Source organism: Protomyctophum bolini, assembly GCF_963924005.1.
Source record: "Protomyctophum bolini genome assembly, chromosome: 14".
Classification (NCBI taxonomy): domain Eukaryota; kingdom Metazoa; phylum Chordata; class Actinopteri; order Myctophiformes; family Myctophidae; genus Protomyctophum; species Protomyctophum bolini.
This window is the reverse complement of record NC_137875.1, coordinates 30,012,268-30,028,508: the sequence shown is the minus strand read 5'-3', so window position 1 is coordinate 30,028,508 and position 16,241 is coordinate 30,012,268. Positions and strand designations below refer to the sequence as shown.

The 16,241-nt window shown below is 43.9% G+C and overlaps 1 protein-coding gene across 1 annotated transcript in view; it reads right to left on the bottom strand.

Annotated features, from left to right (window-relative positions):
- Window positions 1-1,367: 1,367 nt before the first annotated feature.
- loxl4 (lysyl oxidase-like 4) overlaps window positions 1,368-16,241 on the bottom strand; it is a 40,115-nt gene continuing 25,241 nt past the window's right edge. The window contains exons 10-15 of the mRNA XM_080782476.1: window positions 14,950-15,112; window positions 13,716-13,959; window positions 10,730-10,845; window positions 10,222-10,358; window positions 6,399-6,510; window positions 1,368-5,112 (exon numbers count right to left, since the gene is read on the bottom strand). Of these exons, the coding sequence (XP_080638602.1) occupies window positions 5,042-5,112; window positions 6,399-6,510; window positions 10,222-10,358; window positions 10,730-10,845; window positions 13,716-13,959; window positions 14,950-15,112 (843 nt within the window). The 3' untranslated portion in view covers window positions 1,368-5,041. The remainder of the gene's footprint in view (window positions 5,113-6,398; window positions 6,511-10,221; window positions 10,359-10,729; window positions 10,846-13,715; window positions 13,960-14,949; window positions 15,113-16,241) is intronic.

The window sequence follows — 16,241 nt, the reverse complement described above, 5'->3', positions numbered from 1 at the left end:
ACAGGAAGTGGCTCCGTGAAGGATAAAACGAGAACAGGGCAGCCGAGTGTTTATGAATGACGTTTGCTCACTTTTTCACAAAACGCTTTCGCACCACTGTGTTTCTATATGTTATCTTGATAAGACTCCTTCGGCTCTGACATGCCTGGACTGCATGGGGCATGTGCGTGTGTGTGTGTGTGTGTGTGTGTGTGTGTGTGTGTGTGTGTGTGTGTGTGTGTGTGTGTGCGTGCGTGTGCGTGCGTGCGTTTATTCCCACCTGCCCATGTGTAGTGTACTTGCATTAAGGTTCACTGGAATAAAACCCACTATTATTTGTTCATGTACAAAACGGTATGTGCATGTAAAGTAGTGTGTATAAATGTATGAGTGAGTACAGTCCGTTAACCCAGGTGCTCGTCTTTCAAGTGCTGCTTTCCTGTTTGCCCAGCAGCTGTTTCATCTCCTTATGGACTCGTGTTTTCTTCTCGGTGACCACTTCACAGCCTACATGTTTTCCTAAGGTGGACTTGTCAGCAGTGATCAAATCAGACCTTTATTAAGAGTGCATTTTCTTCTAGACATCTTACCCCACCTTCTCACAGCCAGATATGATATGCTTGCGTTTTAGTCATTAATTCCGGGGTAATTTGGTGTGTATTTTCTGTTCCTGGAATAGTTTGGTAACGTTTCACTTCCCACGAGAGAGAGAGACTTGCGTGCTGTATTTACATGATGAATGATTAAGAAAACTAACAACTTGAATCGGTTTTCTTTGGACAACCCATCCTGGGCGTTTTAAGAGATGCTTCCTGAAATAGAATTTCTTTTCGTGCTGTATTTTACTTTTAACCTTGTAATGTAATGTGATGTTTTTTGTATTATTTGATGTCTCTGGACGGGGGGTGGGTTGGGGGAGGGGAGGTTTAAAATGTGAAATGTTTTCATTGAATTGACAATGTCTAAAATGTGAAAAGAATAAAACAAAGTTGAACTACGACTGTGTATAGTAAGTCAAGTGAAGTCCACGTCTCAGTTATTAAAATAGATACAAAGAAGTAACTTCTCTAGATGTCTGCTGCAGACACTCGTGCCAAAACAATGTAAGTGCAAATGTATTTAACTCAGAAGTGTATTTATGTATTTTATCCTGATATTGATACCGATACTGACCACTGTTCCAAAATATCCGTGGCTTGCTATCATTGCTATTGCTACGACACCTGAATTCACCGCCAGGGATCAATAAAGGTTTATCTTCTATCACCTTACAGTATCTAAAATTATATCTTTGATCGTTTGGGTGTCGCAAGCAGGCCTTTTAGAGTCTCATTTTAAGATGTTCTACATAGCAAAATCCTCTCAAGGAAGCAGTCGACACCTTGTAATGCGATGATGACATTTTATTGATTCACAGTAATGATGAATGAATGAATGAATGTTTGATTCGGTCTTCAACTCAACTCGGATGACAGCTTTACCAGCATCTAGCCACACAGTTATCCTTATTATCCCCAAGGCAAAAAGTCACATATTATTTAGTCACGTTCGTATAAATTACATATCAGCATGAGCATGCAAACACAGATTGTCAGTACGGGGTGTTAATCAAATCATCCTGTATCATACTGTGGGTACGTAGAAGCAAGGCAAATCACATCACATATATTATATTTTAGTGTTTACAGGATAGGTCATATAGTCCCTGAGAGCACAGCTTGTGTTATGAATACTATTCATACTGTAGATAAGCACCATGTACAGTAGCTCACACTCTCAGCTTAGGCATAAGAGGATAACTGGTCGGGACGTCTAACTGGACATGTTGAGTGGTATCACAACGTACATTCGTACAGCACGGATACGCATACAGTACTTAGTTGTGATGAGTGTGGTGATTATTAACCAGGGTATACGAGTTACTCGAGCTATGGAATGGCATACAAAATTAAATAACATAGAACAGACGGTGTTAATATGTCAATAGCAACTGTACAAGAGCACAAAACAATAGAAAATAAAAAACAAAACACCACTTCATGAAATACTTAAGATTCCTAGCTCTGTCATTAACCTACAGCTTTGTTTGGTGATGGAGCTGATTGTATGAGGACGGCTTGGTGGGACACCTGGTGGTGCTGCAGTTGTGACTGTGATTTTTGGAAGGGCTACTAATAGTTTGTCTCCAAATGTAGAGGGACCACAACGATCCTGAGAGTATCTGCTAAAGGAATTCATTACGTCTACCCTTGTCTTTATGGGTGACTTGGCCACAACGACGTGTCCTGGAAACTGTCCATTAAACAGGTGTGACCGCTAAGGCCAATAAGCCAAACACATCAAAGGCACTAATAGACTAAAAACATGATTCAGACAAGCAGTGACAGTCACAGTGACCCTTGCAGTAAACTAGGTATAGAGTTACGTCAGTGTTTGTGTGGGCCGTATATACAGAAGCTACTGATTCAGCGAAGTGGTGGATGGCCTGCAGTACATTTCAAGCAGGCCAGGGTTAAACGAAAACAGAGCGGCTGTTTACTGTGCTCAATCGTTTTGCTCTTTTTTCCCCTCGTCCCAGACAAACATGTTGTTCTCTTAAGGAGCTTAAAATGCCAGCTTGCGGTCTCCATAGAACTGCCTGAAGAGAGGCCGCTCGGCCAGTAAAAACTCATGTAGCCTAAGTCTGCACTAGACATTCTCCGTTCTCTTCCTCTCTCTTTTCTTTCACTGACCTGCTTTGTCTCTCTTGCACAAGCTTTCTTACTTCCTTGCTACCATTCGGTCTTCCTTTATAAATCGATTTATCTCTCTCTCTCTCTCTCTTTACCCGTATCAACTCCCCATACCCTCTTTACATGTCCCCATATGTAAAAGTCTCATAGTGTTTCTTTGCACAGCTCATGCTATAGCCCTAACCTTAAGCCTAACCCAGTAACCCAACCAGGCATAATTAAAAGGCTTTTTATAATACTCTCAAACCCTGCCTGCTACCACAGTACTGTGGCTTTGCCAGGCCATCTTTCACTCCCATCAGCAGGGCTGAACTACTGTTTACAGTTGTTTCAGCACTTATATACACAATAAATTAAATCATGGGAATGTTGAACCATTTCTAATCAATGTCATATAGTATTTTTTTTATCACCAGCTTAACGATTTTTTTTACAAGGTAGACAAAATTGTTAAAGCATACTGAATATTAAAAATTTAAGTTAGACTAGCTAGTGAACTCTTTCTTGAGCTCATTGTTGAGTCATGTCATAAATCCCATGAATAAATTAACTTTCAGCATAAATAGTACATTGCATATGTGACACAAGCTTTGGATTTCAATTAGTCAAAGAGTAAAACAAAATATATAATAATACACTTTTGTGCATTTAAGATCAGAAACTAAAGGTCCATTTGATAAAAATTTAAAACGGGGGATGGCCAAATTGTGGAATACTGATATTCAAAAGATAAAGTGCTTCATTCCATAAAAAAATAATATAATAATAATAATAATAATCATCATTTTACCATTTCTAACATAAACTCAAGACAGCAAGCTATAAGGTTGTAAATCGATTGTGTTAACACAAACACTGAAGCATTAATAAAATACCTAATCAATTGTAAAAACTATGCATTATACAACACTGTTCAATGGAAATGTAGTGAGGTTAAAGTAATACAATATCAATTAAGAGCACCAATATTGAAGTAATGTAGAAGTCGCCATCATCCATAAATATATAGTTCCAGGAAGGTAAATAATAAGACCAAGAAATGAGCCAATTACAATAATCTTAAGCCAACCATGCATCAACTGTTTTACTACTAAATACAATTCAACTCAAAATCCTCCTATTCTTTTTTCTTCAGATTTTAAACATTTCCAGTCTTCGTAAAGGATTTCCCTTCGTCTTTGTAAAACATTACCTGTAATGACATTAACCCTTAAACCCTATACTAGTTGGTCGGGTCCCCCAGGGATCTATAGGGATGAGATATGGACGGAAACTTGCCCAAAATGAACTCATTCTAGTCGCCATGTTGTTTGTTGAGACTACAGTAACTACAATTAAAGTATACGTGGGGGGAGGTGGAGATCGAACCATCCGCAATTTTCTAACAGAGAATCTTTTCCACGGTCCTTTTCCATTTTTACTTAATGTGAAAGCTGAATTAATAATAAATAGTCTTAACAAAGACATCAGACCACAGCCATAGCAGATAATTACTAGGCCTCAAACTAAGCTGGAAATGAGTACATTTTAACGGCAACATCTGAAGGCTGCAGTACCGTTGCTAAACAGAGAAGTCAAAGATAGAAGCGAGATGGAAGACAGTGTACACAGTCCAAGTAGTTGCTTGCTCGACAAATAGCACAGGTCTACAGCTTGACGTTTACAAACAACATGGTGGCGAAAGTGGGTGGAGTTATCGCCAAATCTCAACTCTCTCGTCACTGTGCTCGTTACTTGGTCCGCTACTTTTTTCCATCTACACCAAATCTCTTCCGCTAAAAATAACCAAAGTATAAGCTCACAAACCGTCGCATTAACACAACCTGTTGTGAGCTTGTAGATCTGCTATTTCCGGTGAATAGGGACACTAGGGATTATGTGGTTAAGGTCATTCATACGTAGACATTTTGAATGGATAAGTTAGTTGTGAGTAGTCCACATTCACAAGCAGACATCGTTGTCTGAATAGATATCCACTTGCTTGTCGAATAGAATGTGTTTCAGGCCATGTGACGCCTGGTCCACTGTTGGGTGTCATTTGCTTGTTGAATAGAAAGTTTCTCGGACCGTGTGACCCCCGTTCCACTCTGGGTGTAATCGGCTGTTCAAGTTCAGAATGGGGGTCTCTGCAATGGCGTCCTCGTGATGTGTGATGCATTGTGGGTACTCTTAGTCCACATCAGCTAAGGAGATGGACAGGTGCCATTTTGAGAGTTCTGTGGGTCCTTGAGGTCCGGAGACCATGGGGCCAAAGACACCCACAACCCACCCTGAGCAGTCTTTTGGGCCCCCCGTTGGCGGGGGGCTTCCTTCTGGGCCGTTGAGACGAGCTACAAAGCGTTATTGGTGAGCTGCCTCTGATGTTCAAACAGATCTTCAACCTCTGCACTGTATGCATCTCCTATACAGGAAGACAACAACATACACGTATGAAGCCACGTGACATTGAGGAAATTAGTTTTGGGGCTTTTATGCCTTTATTGACAGTAAGTAGACTGACAGGAAATGGGGAGAGAGATGGGAGTGACACTCAGCAAAGGTCGGCAGGATGGAGATTCGAACCCGCGACACGCAGTCAGGCTGGCATTGCCAACTACCTAACTATGGTGCCCGGACCACCACGCCGGAGGAAGCACTTTAACCCTATCCTACAATAAATGCATGGAATCTCTGTACTGTATCTCGAGAACCGTCCGACAGTCGGCACGCGACCCAGCAGTCGGATAGGTTATTCAGAACCGATATAGGATTTTAAAAACACATTTAAAGGTGAATAGTTTTAGTTTTTAGTTTTGATGGAACCCTGTGTACAATGGAGCGTTTGGAGAAACGATTGCATCACGGCTCAATTAGAGCATGCCTATTGTTACGTTTTATAATGAGCATGCAGCTGGAAACATCAACAATAATAATTTACAGCTTAACTTGTAAATTAAGCATTGTTGCATCAACTTCACTACTTCACCAGTGCGCAAAGGCGTCTGCTGTATTTATATAAAATATGTATTTCTTAGTCCACACAGCATCTGCAGTTTAAAGTCTGCAAGATATGACTGTTTTGGATTAGTCCCATCTGTGACCACCTCCTTTGCTGTAGATCCAGGTGGCTCCAGGGCTCTGACACCAGTATAGGGGCCGCAGCCCATTTTGACCTATTTCGCAACATCGTATCAAACATCTAAAGGCAGACCAGAGTTTCAATGTGCAGTTGTCTTCAGCAAATACGGAGTAAATCCGTTTTTTGACAGCCTGTGCTGAATTTAACACAGAAGTATGATCCTCATCTGCCGCTGATCAGAAGGCACTAACGTGTATACGGATGTACTTTTGAAATTCTTTGACTGCCAAGGTCAAGTTCTTTAACGCCAAACTTTTCAAACTTTATTTTGAAGACCCCAAAAGCTGATCCGGTGAACCGGAAGTAATAATAGGTCATTTATAATAGGCATCACAACGCGGAAGCAAAGTGTTGCCAGGCAACGGAGACGTCAAGGTACGGTAAATATAGTCTTATATTTACCGTACAAGGTACGGTAAATATAGTCTTATATTTACCGTACCTTGGCGTCTCCATTGCCTGGCAATGCTTTGCTTTGGCTTGTCTATTTAATTTTTTTTAGTATATTAGTATTACGAACTGTGCAAAACACAAACAAAATATCGGTATTGATAAAATGTTCCCCTCACCTGCGTGACATCCGTACATGTACGCTCTCTGGCCGTCGTACTTGCACCGGCACCGCATGACGTTGTTCTGGAAGTCCGACTCGGCCATGTCCAGCGACGGGTTCACCTCCACCTGCAATCACGCATGACCTCCTGTTAACACGTTACTGGCACACCAGTTTATAACTCATTACAGATGTGTGTGACCTTCTGACTTACAGCCGCTTACTTCATCCCCACCGCAGGACTCGTTTACTGGGTTATCATTTTATTGTTCTCCCCACCAACCAATATCCCCAGCTGGCCAGACGCGTGGAGAAAACAGGAATAATACTGTATTATCCTCCGTCCACACACAGCGCAATGAGAAAGCCATTTGAAATAAAAATCGGTTGAATGTAAAATTGTTAGAGGGACCGCTATTAAAAGGCACTCGTGGGCTGGTATTGTTTTTATAGTCCATCCCGTTTCTGTCCATAAAAAGCTGGATGGCTTTTCCATACAGTATGTCCAATTGTGAAGAGAAATACTGCGTTCTCTCTTATGGATTTAACATTAGAAAATGTACTGTACTTTAAATGTGTGAGCACTCAGGGAAGGGTCCTTGAGGGGATTCCAGGGAGTCCCCAGCTAAATGATTGACAGTCGGAACCAAGGATTCTTAAGGGTTTTAACACTGAGAGTGTAAAAATGAAACCAGATGGACCCGTCGTTTCCATGTGTACATTCTGAAGAGTTTAATTTACCCTGAGCATCGTACAGTATAAAGAGTTTAATTTACCCTGAGCATCGTACAGTATAAAGAGTTTAATTTACCCTGAGCATCGTACAGTATAAAGAGTTTAATTTACCCTGAGCATCGTACAGTATAAAGAGTTTAATTTACCCTGAGCATCGTACAGTATAAAGAGTTTAATTTACCCTGAGCATTGTACAGTATAAAGAGTTTAATTTACCCTGAGCATTGTACAGTATAAAGAGTTTAATTTACCCTGAGCATCGTACAGTATAAAGAGTTTAATTTACCCTGAGCATTGTACAGTATAAAGAGTTTAATTTACCCTGAGCATTGTACAGTATAAAGAGTTTAATTTACCCTGAGCATCGTACAGTATAAAGAGTTTAATTTACCCTGAGCATCGTACAGTATAAAGAGTTTAATTTACCCTGAGCATCGTACAGTATAAAGAGTTTAATTTACCCTGAGCATTGTACAGTATAAAGAGTTTAATTTACCCTGAGCATTGTACAGTATAAAGAGTTTAATTTACCCTGAGCATCGTACAGTATAAAGAGTTTAATTTACCCTGAGCATTGTACAGTATAAAGAGTTTAATTTACCCTGAGCATTGTACAGTATAAAGAGTTTAATTTACCCTGAGCATCGTACAGTATAAAGAGTTTAATTTACCCTGAGCATCGTACAGTATAAAGAGTTTAATTTACCCTGAGCATCGTACAGTATAAAGAGTTTAATTTACCCTGAGCATTGTACAGTATAAAGAGTTTAATTTACCCTGAGCATTGTACAGTATAAAGAGTTTAATTTACCCTGAGCATCGTACAGTATAAAGAGTTTAATTTACCCTGAGCATTGTACAGTATAAAGAGTTTAATTTACCCTGAGCATCGTACAGTAAAGTTTGAGGTCCCAGAGATAAAACATCATGTCAAACGGGGGTCCTCAAAATGAACAGGGCTGAGAATCACTGACGTCTAACTATACTGTAGGCCAGGGAAAGACAGTGACGCACTGCATGCAATGCACTACAAATAACCCTTCATAAAGCGTTTTATAACGTCTGTTGGAACTTGTGTGTAACGTGCAAAAAGTCACTGTCTCTCTCACACATAAAATGACAACACACAGCAGCAGAAGTGGGGGTTATGCAAGTCTTGTGAACTCGTGGAGTTCAAGCCGCCAACAGCGTGCGTCTCTAACCCTGATTATGGAGAGGTCGGTTGCACACATTTGCTCTGCCGTTGCACCAACACAGGTATGCAATAATAAGGAGCGATTTGACTGAAATTGAGGACTAGCGCCGAAGCATAGTTGCACTTAAGCGTGTTTGTGTGTCTGAAATGGCCTCCTATTCTGAGCCCTGTGTGCCATTCGCATTGTGCTAATAGTCTGTTATTTGCAGAGCAGTTCCATAACCTGCTGATACAACCAATTGTAGTTAATCCGGTCTGGTGATAATACTGAGAGGCCATTTACTCTTAATAGCTGCTCTGTAAACGACTACACCCACTTTAAGTAAAGGTTACAAACAGCTACAGAGGAGCACAAGTCAAATTACACTAAAAAAAGAGTAACTTTGAAAAACAAACGCATGAAAAAAATATGGACTCCTTATTTTTCTGGGTAAATTACAATGTTGAAAGTTGAGTGTGCAAGCCTGTTGCAGATGCTGGAATGTTACCCAGTGAGAAAGTGGCTATAAAAATAAAAACAGGGCAGGAGAAAATTCCTTGGTGGCAAATTAGCCGTTTCTAATGGAGGGGGGAGGGCTGTTTGACTAAGGGGAGGCCGTAGTTAATTGGAGGTAATTGGGGTGTTCCATTAGCTCTGGGTGGTTCAAGGGCAACATTTTGCAGGAACTTTCTGTAAAGCTCTGGATGAGAAAGGTGGAGGTATCATCCCTCACTTTACCAAATAGATACATGTAAGAACATAGACAGAGAGGGGGGAGGGGGGGAGAAGCAGAGTTTAGAAGTAGATAGAGAGAAGGGCAGAGATAAAGAAAGAGGGAGATAATGAAAGAGAGAGAGAGAGAGAGAGAGAGAGAGAGAGAGAGAGAGTTTTTGTTTTCCAGTCTTTCCTTGGTGAGTCACTCTGGCAGTCTACCACTCTCATTTTCTTTATCGTCTCTGTGGTGCTGCATGGTGTCCTCTCTTCACGCAGACCTCCTGACCTCAGCAGTTCTTCATATTTCTCTCTCTAGTCTCTCCCATTCATATCTCTCTCTCTCTCTCTCTCTCTCTCTCTCTCTCTCTCTCTAGGCCTCTTTCTTCTCCCTCCCTTCTTCACTTCCTCCCCTCTGTCCGCCTACGCAGTGCATAACTGTGGCAAGGTGCCACTTTATAATTATGCCCTTTTCAAAGCGCTTAAAATACACCTAGAGAGCATGCGCGTGTGCGTGTTTGATATGCCTATTACGGGCAAATTATACAAAGCTGCGTCGAGCGCGTTGTAGGGAAGTGTAGTTAGCAGAGGTGCAGATTGGTAAGGTAGCAGCAGCCGTAATTAACGCACAGCCAGTTACACTGGAGCCCTTCTCTAGTGGCTGGGAGGTAATTGGCAGCGTGCTAAGATCTGAGAACTGCTCCGTACTGCGGCATGCTGGGATTAGTAGTCTTCGAGCAGCAATGGGGATAATAGGGGATGGAGTCTTTGATGTGTGCTGGAGTTGTTGCCCACAGTGACACGACTGGTTGACAACAGGACATGGTAATGACAGGGCGAGGGGGGACCAATGGGAATATGGTGAGAGGAGATTCTGGGTGTTGGACTGAGATACACTCGAGCACTACCCAGCAAAAGTCGAAGTGCCCATTTAACACAGAGAGCGTAAAACTTTACCCTTTACTGGTCCATTTTTATATTGTATAAATGAACCAGGCTGGTCAAGAAGGGCCTCCAGCTACGGGAAGTAATGATTGAATGCCTTTGTCATTTGTGTGTTGCACTCTACATGCTACCTCTGATGGATGGCCGTTGAAAATCTGGGGCACACCGCACGCGTCACCCGAGTGCAAATACTACGAATAAGTTACTACTGCTGTTCAATCAAATGCATGTGTAACTGCTGTAGTAAATGAGTGGCAGGAAATGCCCTCTGACCTGGAAGATGTAGTCCCCTGGCTTCACGTCCGTCACGTCGACCCACTGGCAGTCGATGTCATGGCGATAGGTGTCCCAGCAGCCCACGGAGATGCCCTGGTCCCCCATGTTGTAGCAGGAGAAACGCTTCTGGAGACCTAGACACACACACGCACACGCACACACACACACACACACACACACACAGCGATCAATCCATGTTAATGGAGGATCTCTACTTTTATGTCTGACACTTCTCCCCCTAAAGCGCAGACACCTCGGCTTCCTTGAACGGCACTAGATGCTGTATTGGGCGTGACGTTTTTATCTCGTGATAAATGTCGAAGTGAATTCTAGAAATGAAACGCAGGCTCACAAAATAAATTTCCCGGCAGCAAACCAGATGTTAATGCCTTTTATATACAAAGGTTATACAGTAAGTGGATTACAGATATATTTGTCTCTCCTACAATGGCAGCAGAGACAGTGTGTGCATGCGGGGGAGTTTTAGGAACGGTGGTGAACTTACCCTCGGGGCAGTAGGTGTCTTCCAGGCAGAAGCTGGCCTTGTGTCCCTCCGCCACCCTGGTGCCGTTCAGAGTCAGCAGGTCGTAATGTGTGAACACCTCGATGCTGTGGTAGTGCCTGCACAACACAGACGAGGTCACGTGTGAGGTGTGTGAACGTGCATGCGCGCGCGCGTGCGCGTGTGTGTGTGTGTGTGTGTGTGTGTGTGTGTGTGTGTGTGTGTGTGTGTGTGTGTGTGTGTGTGTGTGTGTGTGTGTGTGTGTGCACATACGTTTATGTCAATGCGTGCATGCCTGTCTATTAGGGCTGTCCCCTCCAAGCCGATTAATCGATTAATAAAGTGAACCCCAGCATCCCTATTCTGGGGGAATGGCTGAGCCCACACCTCACAGAGCTTGTATATCGGCTAATTTTGGCAATGAGAGAGAAAAAGTAGTGGGGCTAGGAGTATAGTCCCGACTCCCTATAGGGGCACTCCAGTCAATGAAGTATACAGGGTTTAAGTGGTTAAACTGTCCAATGTTCAGTTCTCAACCTCACGAACGGGAAAAAAAGACTGCACGATTGTATCGCAGCAAACACAACTTTTGGGATATTTGTTGATAAACTCAACTATTTCCTATGGCTAGTTCGTTAGACGAAGACAGCCCTGCTGTCTACTGTCGTGCACATGTGCTCGCTCACATGTATATGTGCTCGCTCACATGTGCGTGTACGCACGTATATGCGTTTATATGCTAATAGAACACTGGCTGCCTATGGAGTGACCTCACCTAGAACGTATGAGAGTGGGGTGTCAGGGTAACACCTCTCAAAGAGGCCTGTTTGAGTGCCTGCCTGGCCGTGCCGTTCCCAGCCAGTGTTTACCCACTCCGGGTGAATGGGGAGCTTTGAAACACTCACACACCTACATAACTCTGATGTGTTGTTGTAAGAGATTAACTGAGGCGGGCCTGACTGTGGGCCTACCGTGTCCTTTGTATAACACCCAGGCCCTGTGGCAGCTGGACCAGCTCCGCAGTCATTTCCACAGACACGTGCTACGCGGCGGCTAATGAATCTGGAAAGATGACAGCACTGTATTTTTCGGGGGCCACCCCGGCACAGCATTTACTGGCCTCCGCCGCGACTCAACACAGCTCGCCGCTTGTGGCCTTCTAAAATGGTTCCTTCTTCTCGCGTGACGACAGACCCAAGCGTGCCCTCGTCATCTGCCTAGACTGAGAAAACTAATTCACCTGACTCGAGGGGGAGCGTTCCTGAGAGGTAGAGTGGAATGTGTTAATATAGCAGACAGACCCCAGGACAAAATGTCATCTATGACAGAAAATTACAGCAGACAAAGGCTCATTGAGCCTACGTTGAACGTTAGCTGTGATCCCTCTAGTCAAACACCACCGACTGCACTCACTGGTGCTGAGGTCACACTTCCAACATGTTTTCTTACCCGTTAGAAATAATTCACCCTAATTAAATTCAATGCGACTCGATTTATCTGACACAGAGGCAATTATGCCAGCACGCTCCTGGCACAATAACGTTTTGTGCAAACTAAGTCACAGGTGTTTGTTGTAATAATTTGGGCAGCCCCCCCACACCCACTCTACAAACCACATAAGCACTCACCTGTACCCACAGAGCAGCAAACCACAGCTTCCACCCAGGAGCACTTAAGACTAGACACGGCTTCAACCACAAAACCCTGGCAACGTTCACATTAACCCTGAGGTGGATCAACCCGTATAGCGAACTGCACGAATATGACATGTCAAATAATGTAACCATGCACTTAAGACCGGTTTATGCTTAATTACGCAATGGTGTCGTTTGCGGAATTACAGGCACTTAAAACACGACTCGTATCATGAGCTCGGTTGATCATCAAACGCACAGCCATTGACATATCATACGCCATGTGGGGTTTACAGTCGTTTACGATAGAGGGCGGGTGATCCCTAACCTGACGCTGCCAGATGAGCGCGGTATTGCGGAAACATATTCCCCAACACAACACTCATCTGGGATCTCTGACAGAGTTGAGCCCTGAGTCAGATCTGCTTCGCACCGAACCAATCAGCGTGAGCTAAAGGCGGGATGCGGATGTGACGGTATATAGACACGTCGATATGATTGGTTGTGTTTGCACGCCCACACGGTGATAGACAGACGCTCCCATCCAATCATCTACCATGTATCTTGAAAAAAAGGAACAGCCCCGTCATCGAATTTGCTTCCGCGATCCCAGATCCAAATAAGCTGTGAAACAAATTTGTGTAGCAAGCTTTTTGGATCTGGCAGCGTCAGGTTAGGTGATCCCAGGACTTCCAAAGAAGACTACACCTGGAAATATCGTGATCTAAAGAAATCCATACGGTTTAGTCTAATGTTATAGGAGTTGTAGGAATACGTTTTTCTCTCTGTTCCCAGACAGCGTTTTCGGTGAAAACAAGCTATTCATGAGTTTCAAATGTATAGTCCTACACCTGCCATGATGGGGACCAACACAGATGTTTGAAGTTGTCTGATTGGCATAGAACTAATGTTCTAATAATGTTTAACTGCCTACTAATGTTCAACTCTTGTCTTTCTTTTGAGATATTTGGTTTACATCGTCAAAGAACAAAATATTCTGTCGGACTTGAAAGGGTCTCAAAACGCTGGTAACGGCTGAAGACTGTTAGAAGCTCTTGCAGGTAATGACATGCGCAAAATCGGAATGCCAGAGTTACCATAGCCGAGTGGGTAGACATAGAAATAAAGGCTGTGTGGGAATAGGAAGGTCACTGGTTTGACCCTCGGCTTGCCCGGTCTACATGTGTAAGTGTCCCTGATCAAGACACTTAAAACCCCAAACCCTACGTGCTCTTTGAGCCATCTGAGCAGCCATCTGCTGGGAACAGCCGTAAAGGTTAATTCCCCCTCCCCCGGCTGGGAACCACAAAACCAACACAGAACTCCCATGAGCCCCTGCAGTATTAAGCTCTCACCTGTGACACTGGTGCCACGTCCAGCTCTCCCGGGTGGCCCTGGGTCTGAAGTCGGCGCGGCCCATGTTCATGATGCGCGAGGAGAAGCGCAGCAGGCGGCGGTGTCCGTAGGGCCAGTTCATCCGGGCGGCGGACGAGGACAGGCAGTTCTCCTCGTTGGCGCAGGTGAGCAGGTGGAGGGGCCGGTCCTCTAGGTAGGCCGTCTCCTGCACCAGCTGGGCGTCCAGGACCAGGTCAGGGGCCGCTAACGACAGGAGGGACAAAGAGTTCACATGTACACAGTTCTGAGTGCAAGGATTAAGCAGTGTAAAAATTACTGCAGACAAGTTCCAATTCGCCATTCGTGAAACCGCACGAAAGCAGCACTAGCTCAATATGTAAGATGATGACGTATTAGTATAGCCAACAACTAATTGATGAAAGCGCTGTCTACAAAGGTTGTCCTCACAACCTGTCTGCCCTTTCTGCTCAGTGGCTGGGAGCAATTGATCTGAATCTGCACACGGGCATTGACCATCAGCATGTACAGTATGCACCAAATAATGACGCCCGTTTTTCACGTTCCCAAAATGTATGTACGTGTATTGCTGGTACTATTTTATACCCCGCCGTTCGGGCTATGGGACCTATCGTCGCCATGGTTACAGCCACCACCATGGCTACAGCCCCCCCATATGGGAACCACAACCACAAGTTGGAACTGTTAAGGAGTGGGTGTGTGTGTGTGTGTGTGTGTGTGTGTGTGTGTGTGTGTGTGTGACGTGTGTGTGTGTGTGTGTGTGTGTGTGTGTGTGTGTGTGTGTGTGTGTGTGCGCGCGCACATACACAGCCAACTACAAAGTTCCTTACAATCCCTGATGTACTGTGCACAGTGCATAACCCACACTCTGGAAACACTTCCTATGCCTGAACGGGTATGGACTAGTTCTAAACCTACGTTCTTGGTGTTCTACAACACAGATTGAAGAAGTTGAAGAAATTGCAGATTGAGGCTTTAACCTTTGCATTGATTAAATATCCCAGGTGATTAGGGTTTTAGGGAAGATTCAACCAATATATTCCACTTATCTACAAGTAGATGTCTAGCTTTCGTGTGCAACATGCTTCCACAGAACACAAGCTGACTTCTATGGACTCCGAAAAAATATCAGTCGTGGCGACAGAGAACTTTGATACGCGAGCGGGTAGAAACCAGGTAGAGGAGATGCTGCTCAGGTGTCGTCGCGTGGCTTACTGTCTGAACACGTGACTCCGGCCGATTTGGCTCCGCCTCCCCGAGGACAGTGCATGTGGTTGTTGCGACGGCAGTGCTGGATGGACAGCTCAGTGCCGACGCAGTGTGTTCCACTGAGCACCACATCAGCTGCATTAGGATCTCCAGGCCAGTACCAGGTGTCCTGGAGAGAGAGAGAGAGAGAGAGAGAGAGAGAGAGAGAGAGAGAGAGGAAAAGGGACATTGTGGCCATAAAGAGTTTGTCAGGATGTTGTACATTTGCCAGATACATTTGGATTAACAATCTGTCTTTTATCGTTTTCTAATTACACTAATGTTGTAATGAGTGTTGTTACATTAGCACAGTGGTTCCCAAACTTTACAGGACTAGACCCAAAAGAGAGATTAGAGGTTTGCCGGAACCCGAACTAGTAAAAATAGAAGATCTAAGCACACAATGCTTGTTATTTATGGAATTTCTTAGATTTGTTTGTTTGTTTTAACATTCATTTTAAAACAATTTGTATGTACCGGTATATATTTTGAAATATATCTTTAAAAAAAGAAAAAAAAGATTTTTATTTGAGGTGTGACCAGGGGGGCAGTCAGACAGATATTTTGTGAAGCCACTGAGGAAATCGGGATTTCCTGAAAGTTCATATAATGGCCTGTTGTGGCGCTGTCATTGGACCCAGAAAAACCCATAGCCCCATAGAAGTCCATGTATTTGGGCCCAACTTCACCTAGACAGTATTACCTTAATAAACATGGTCATGAATACTTTCTGCTTCCAGTCACTAGTTTAAAGTCTCATTTCTAATGTCATAATATTCTTTTTGGAAAATTATGGTCCCATTTATTATAAAGTCGCGTATGTTCTGAGGGGCGTGGCTACCGTTACAGTCTATGATCGGGATTCCCCTCCCACTCGAGTCAAAATAAAAACCAACGGAGAAGAAGGGGGGAAGTCCCGCCTCGTTGTCTGGGCCAGCCAATGGCCAGCTGGGCCAAAACGGATCTAGAAAGATGGCGACTTACAATACAAGGACTGACAGGCTTCATTTTACGTTCATGTTAGACCCGGAGAACGCTTTGTCCATATTTTTACAGTCTATGGTTGTGACCCATAAAAATTGGTCCGTGTGTAGCCTCGATACCCAGGCTTTATTTCGTCTGCGCGAAAAATGAAAGCCTGGATTTACGCATGGGCTGCACTGGTCTAAAAGTGGGATCGCTCCAAATGATGTGACGTCAGGGCTCTGAGCGGTGTGCACCCCTCAAAATAACACCGTGAGGAAATTATTACCAGTGGA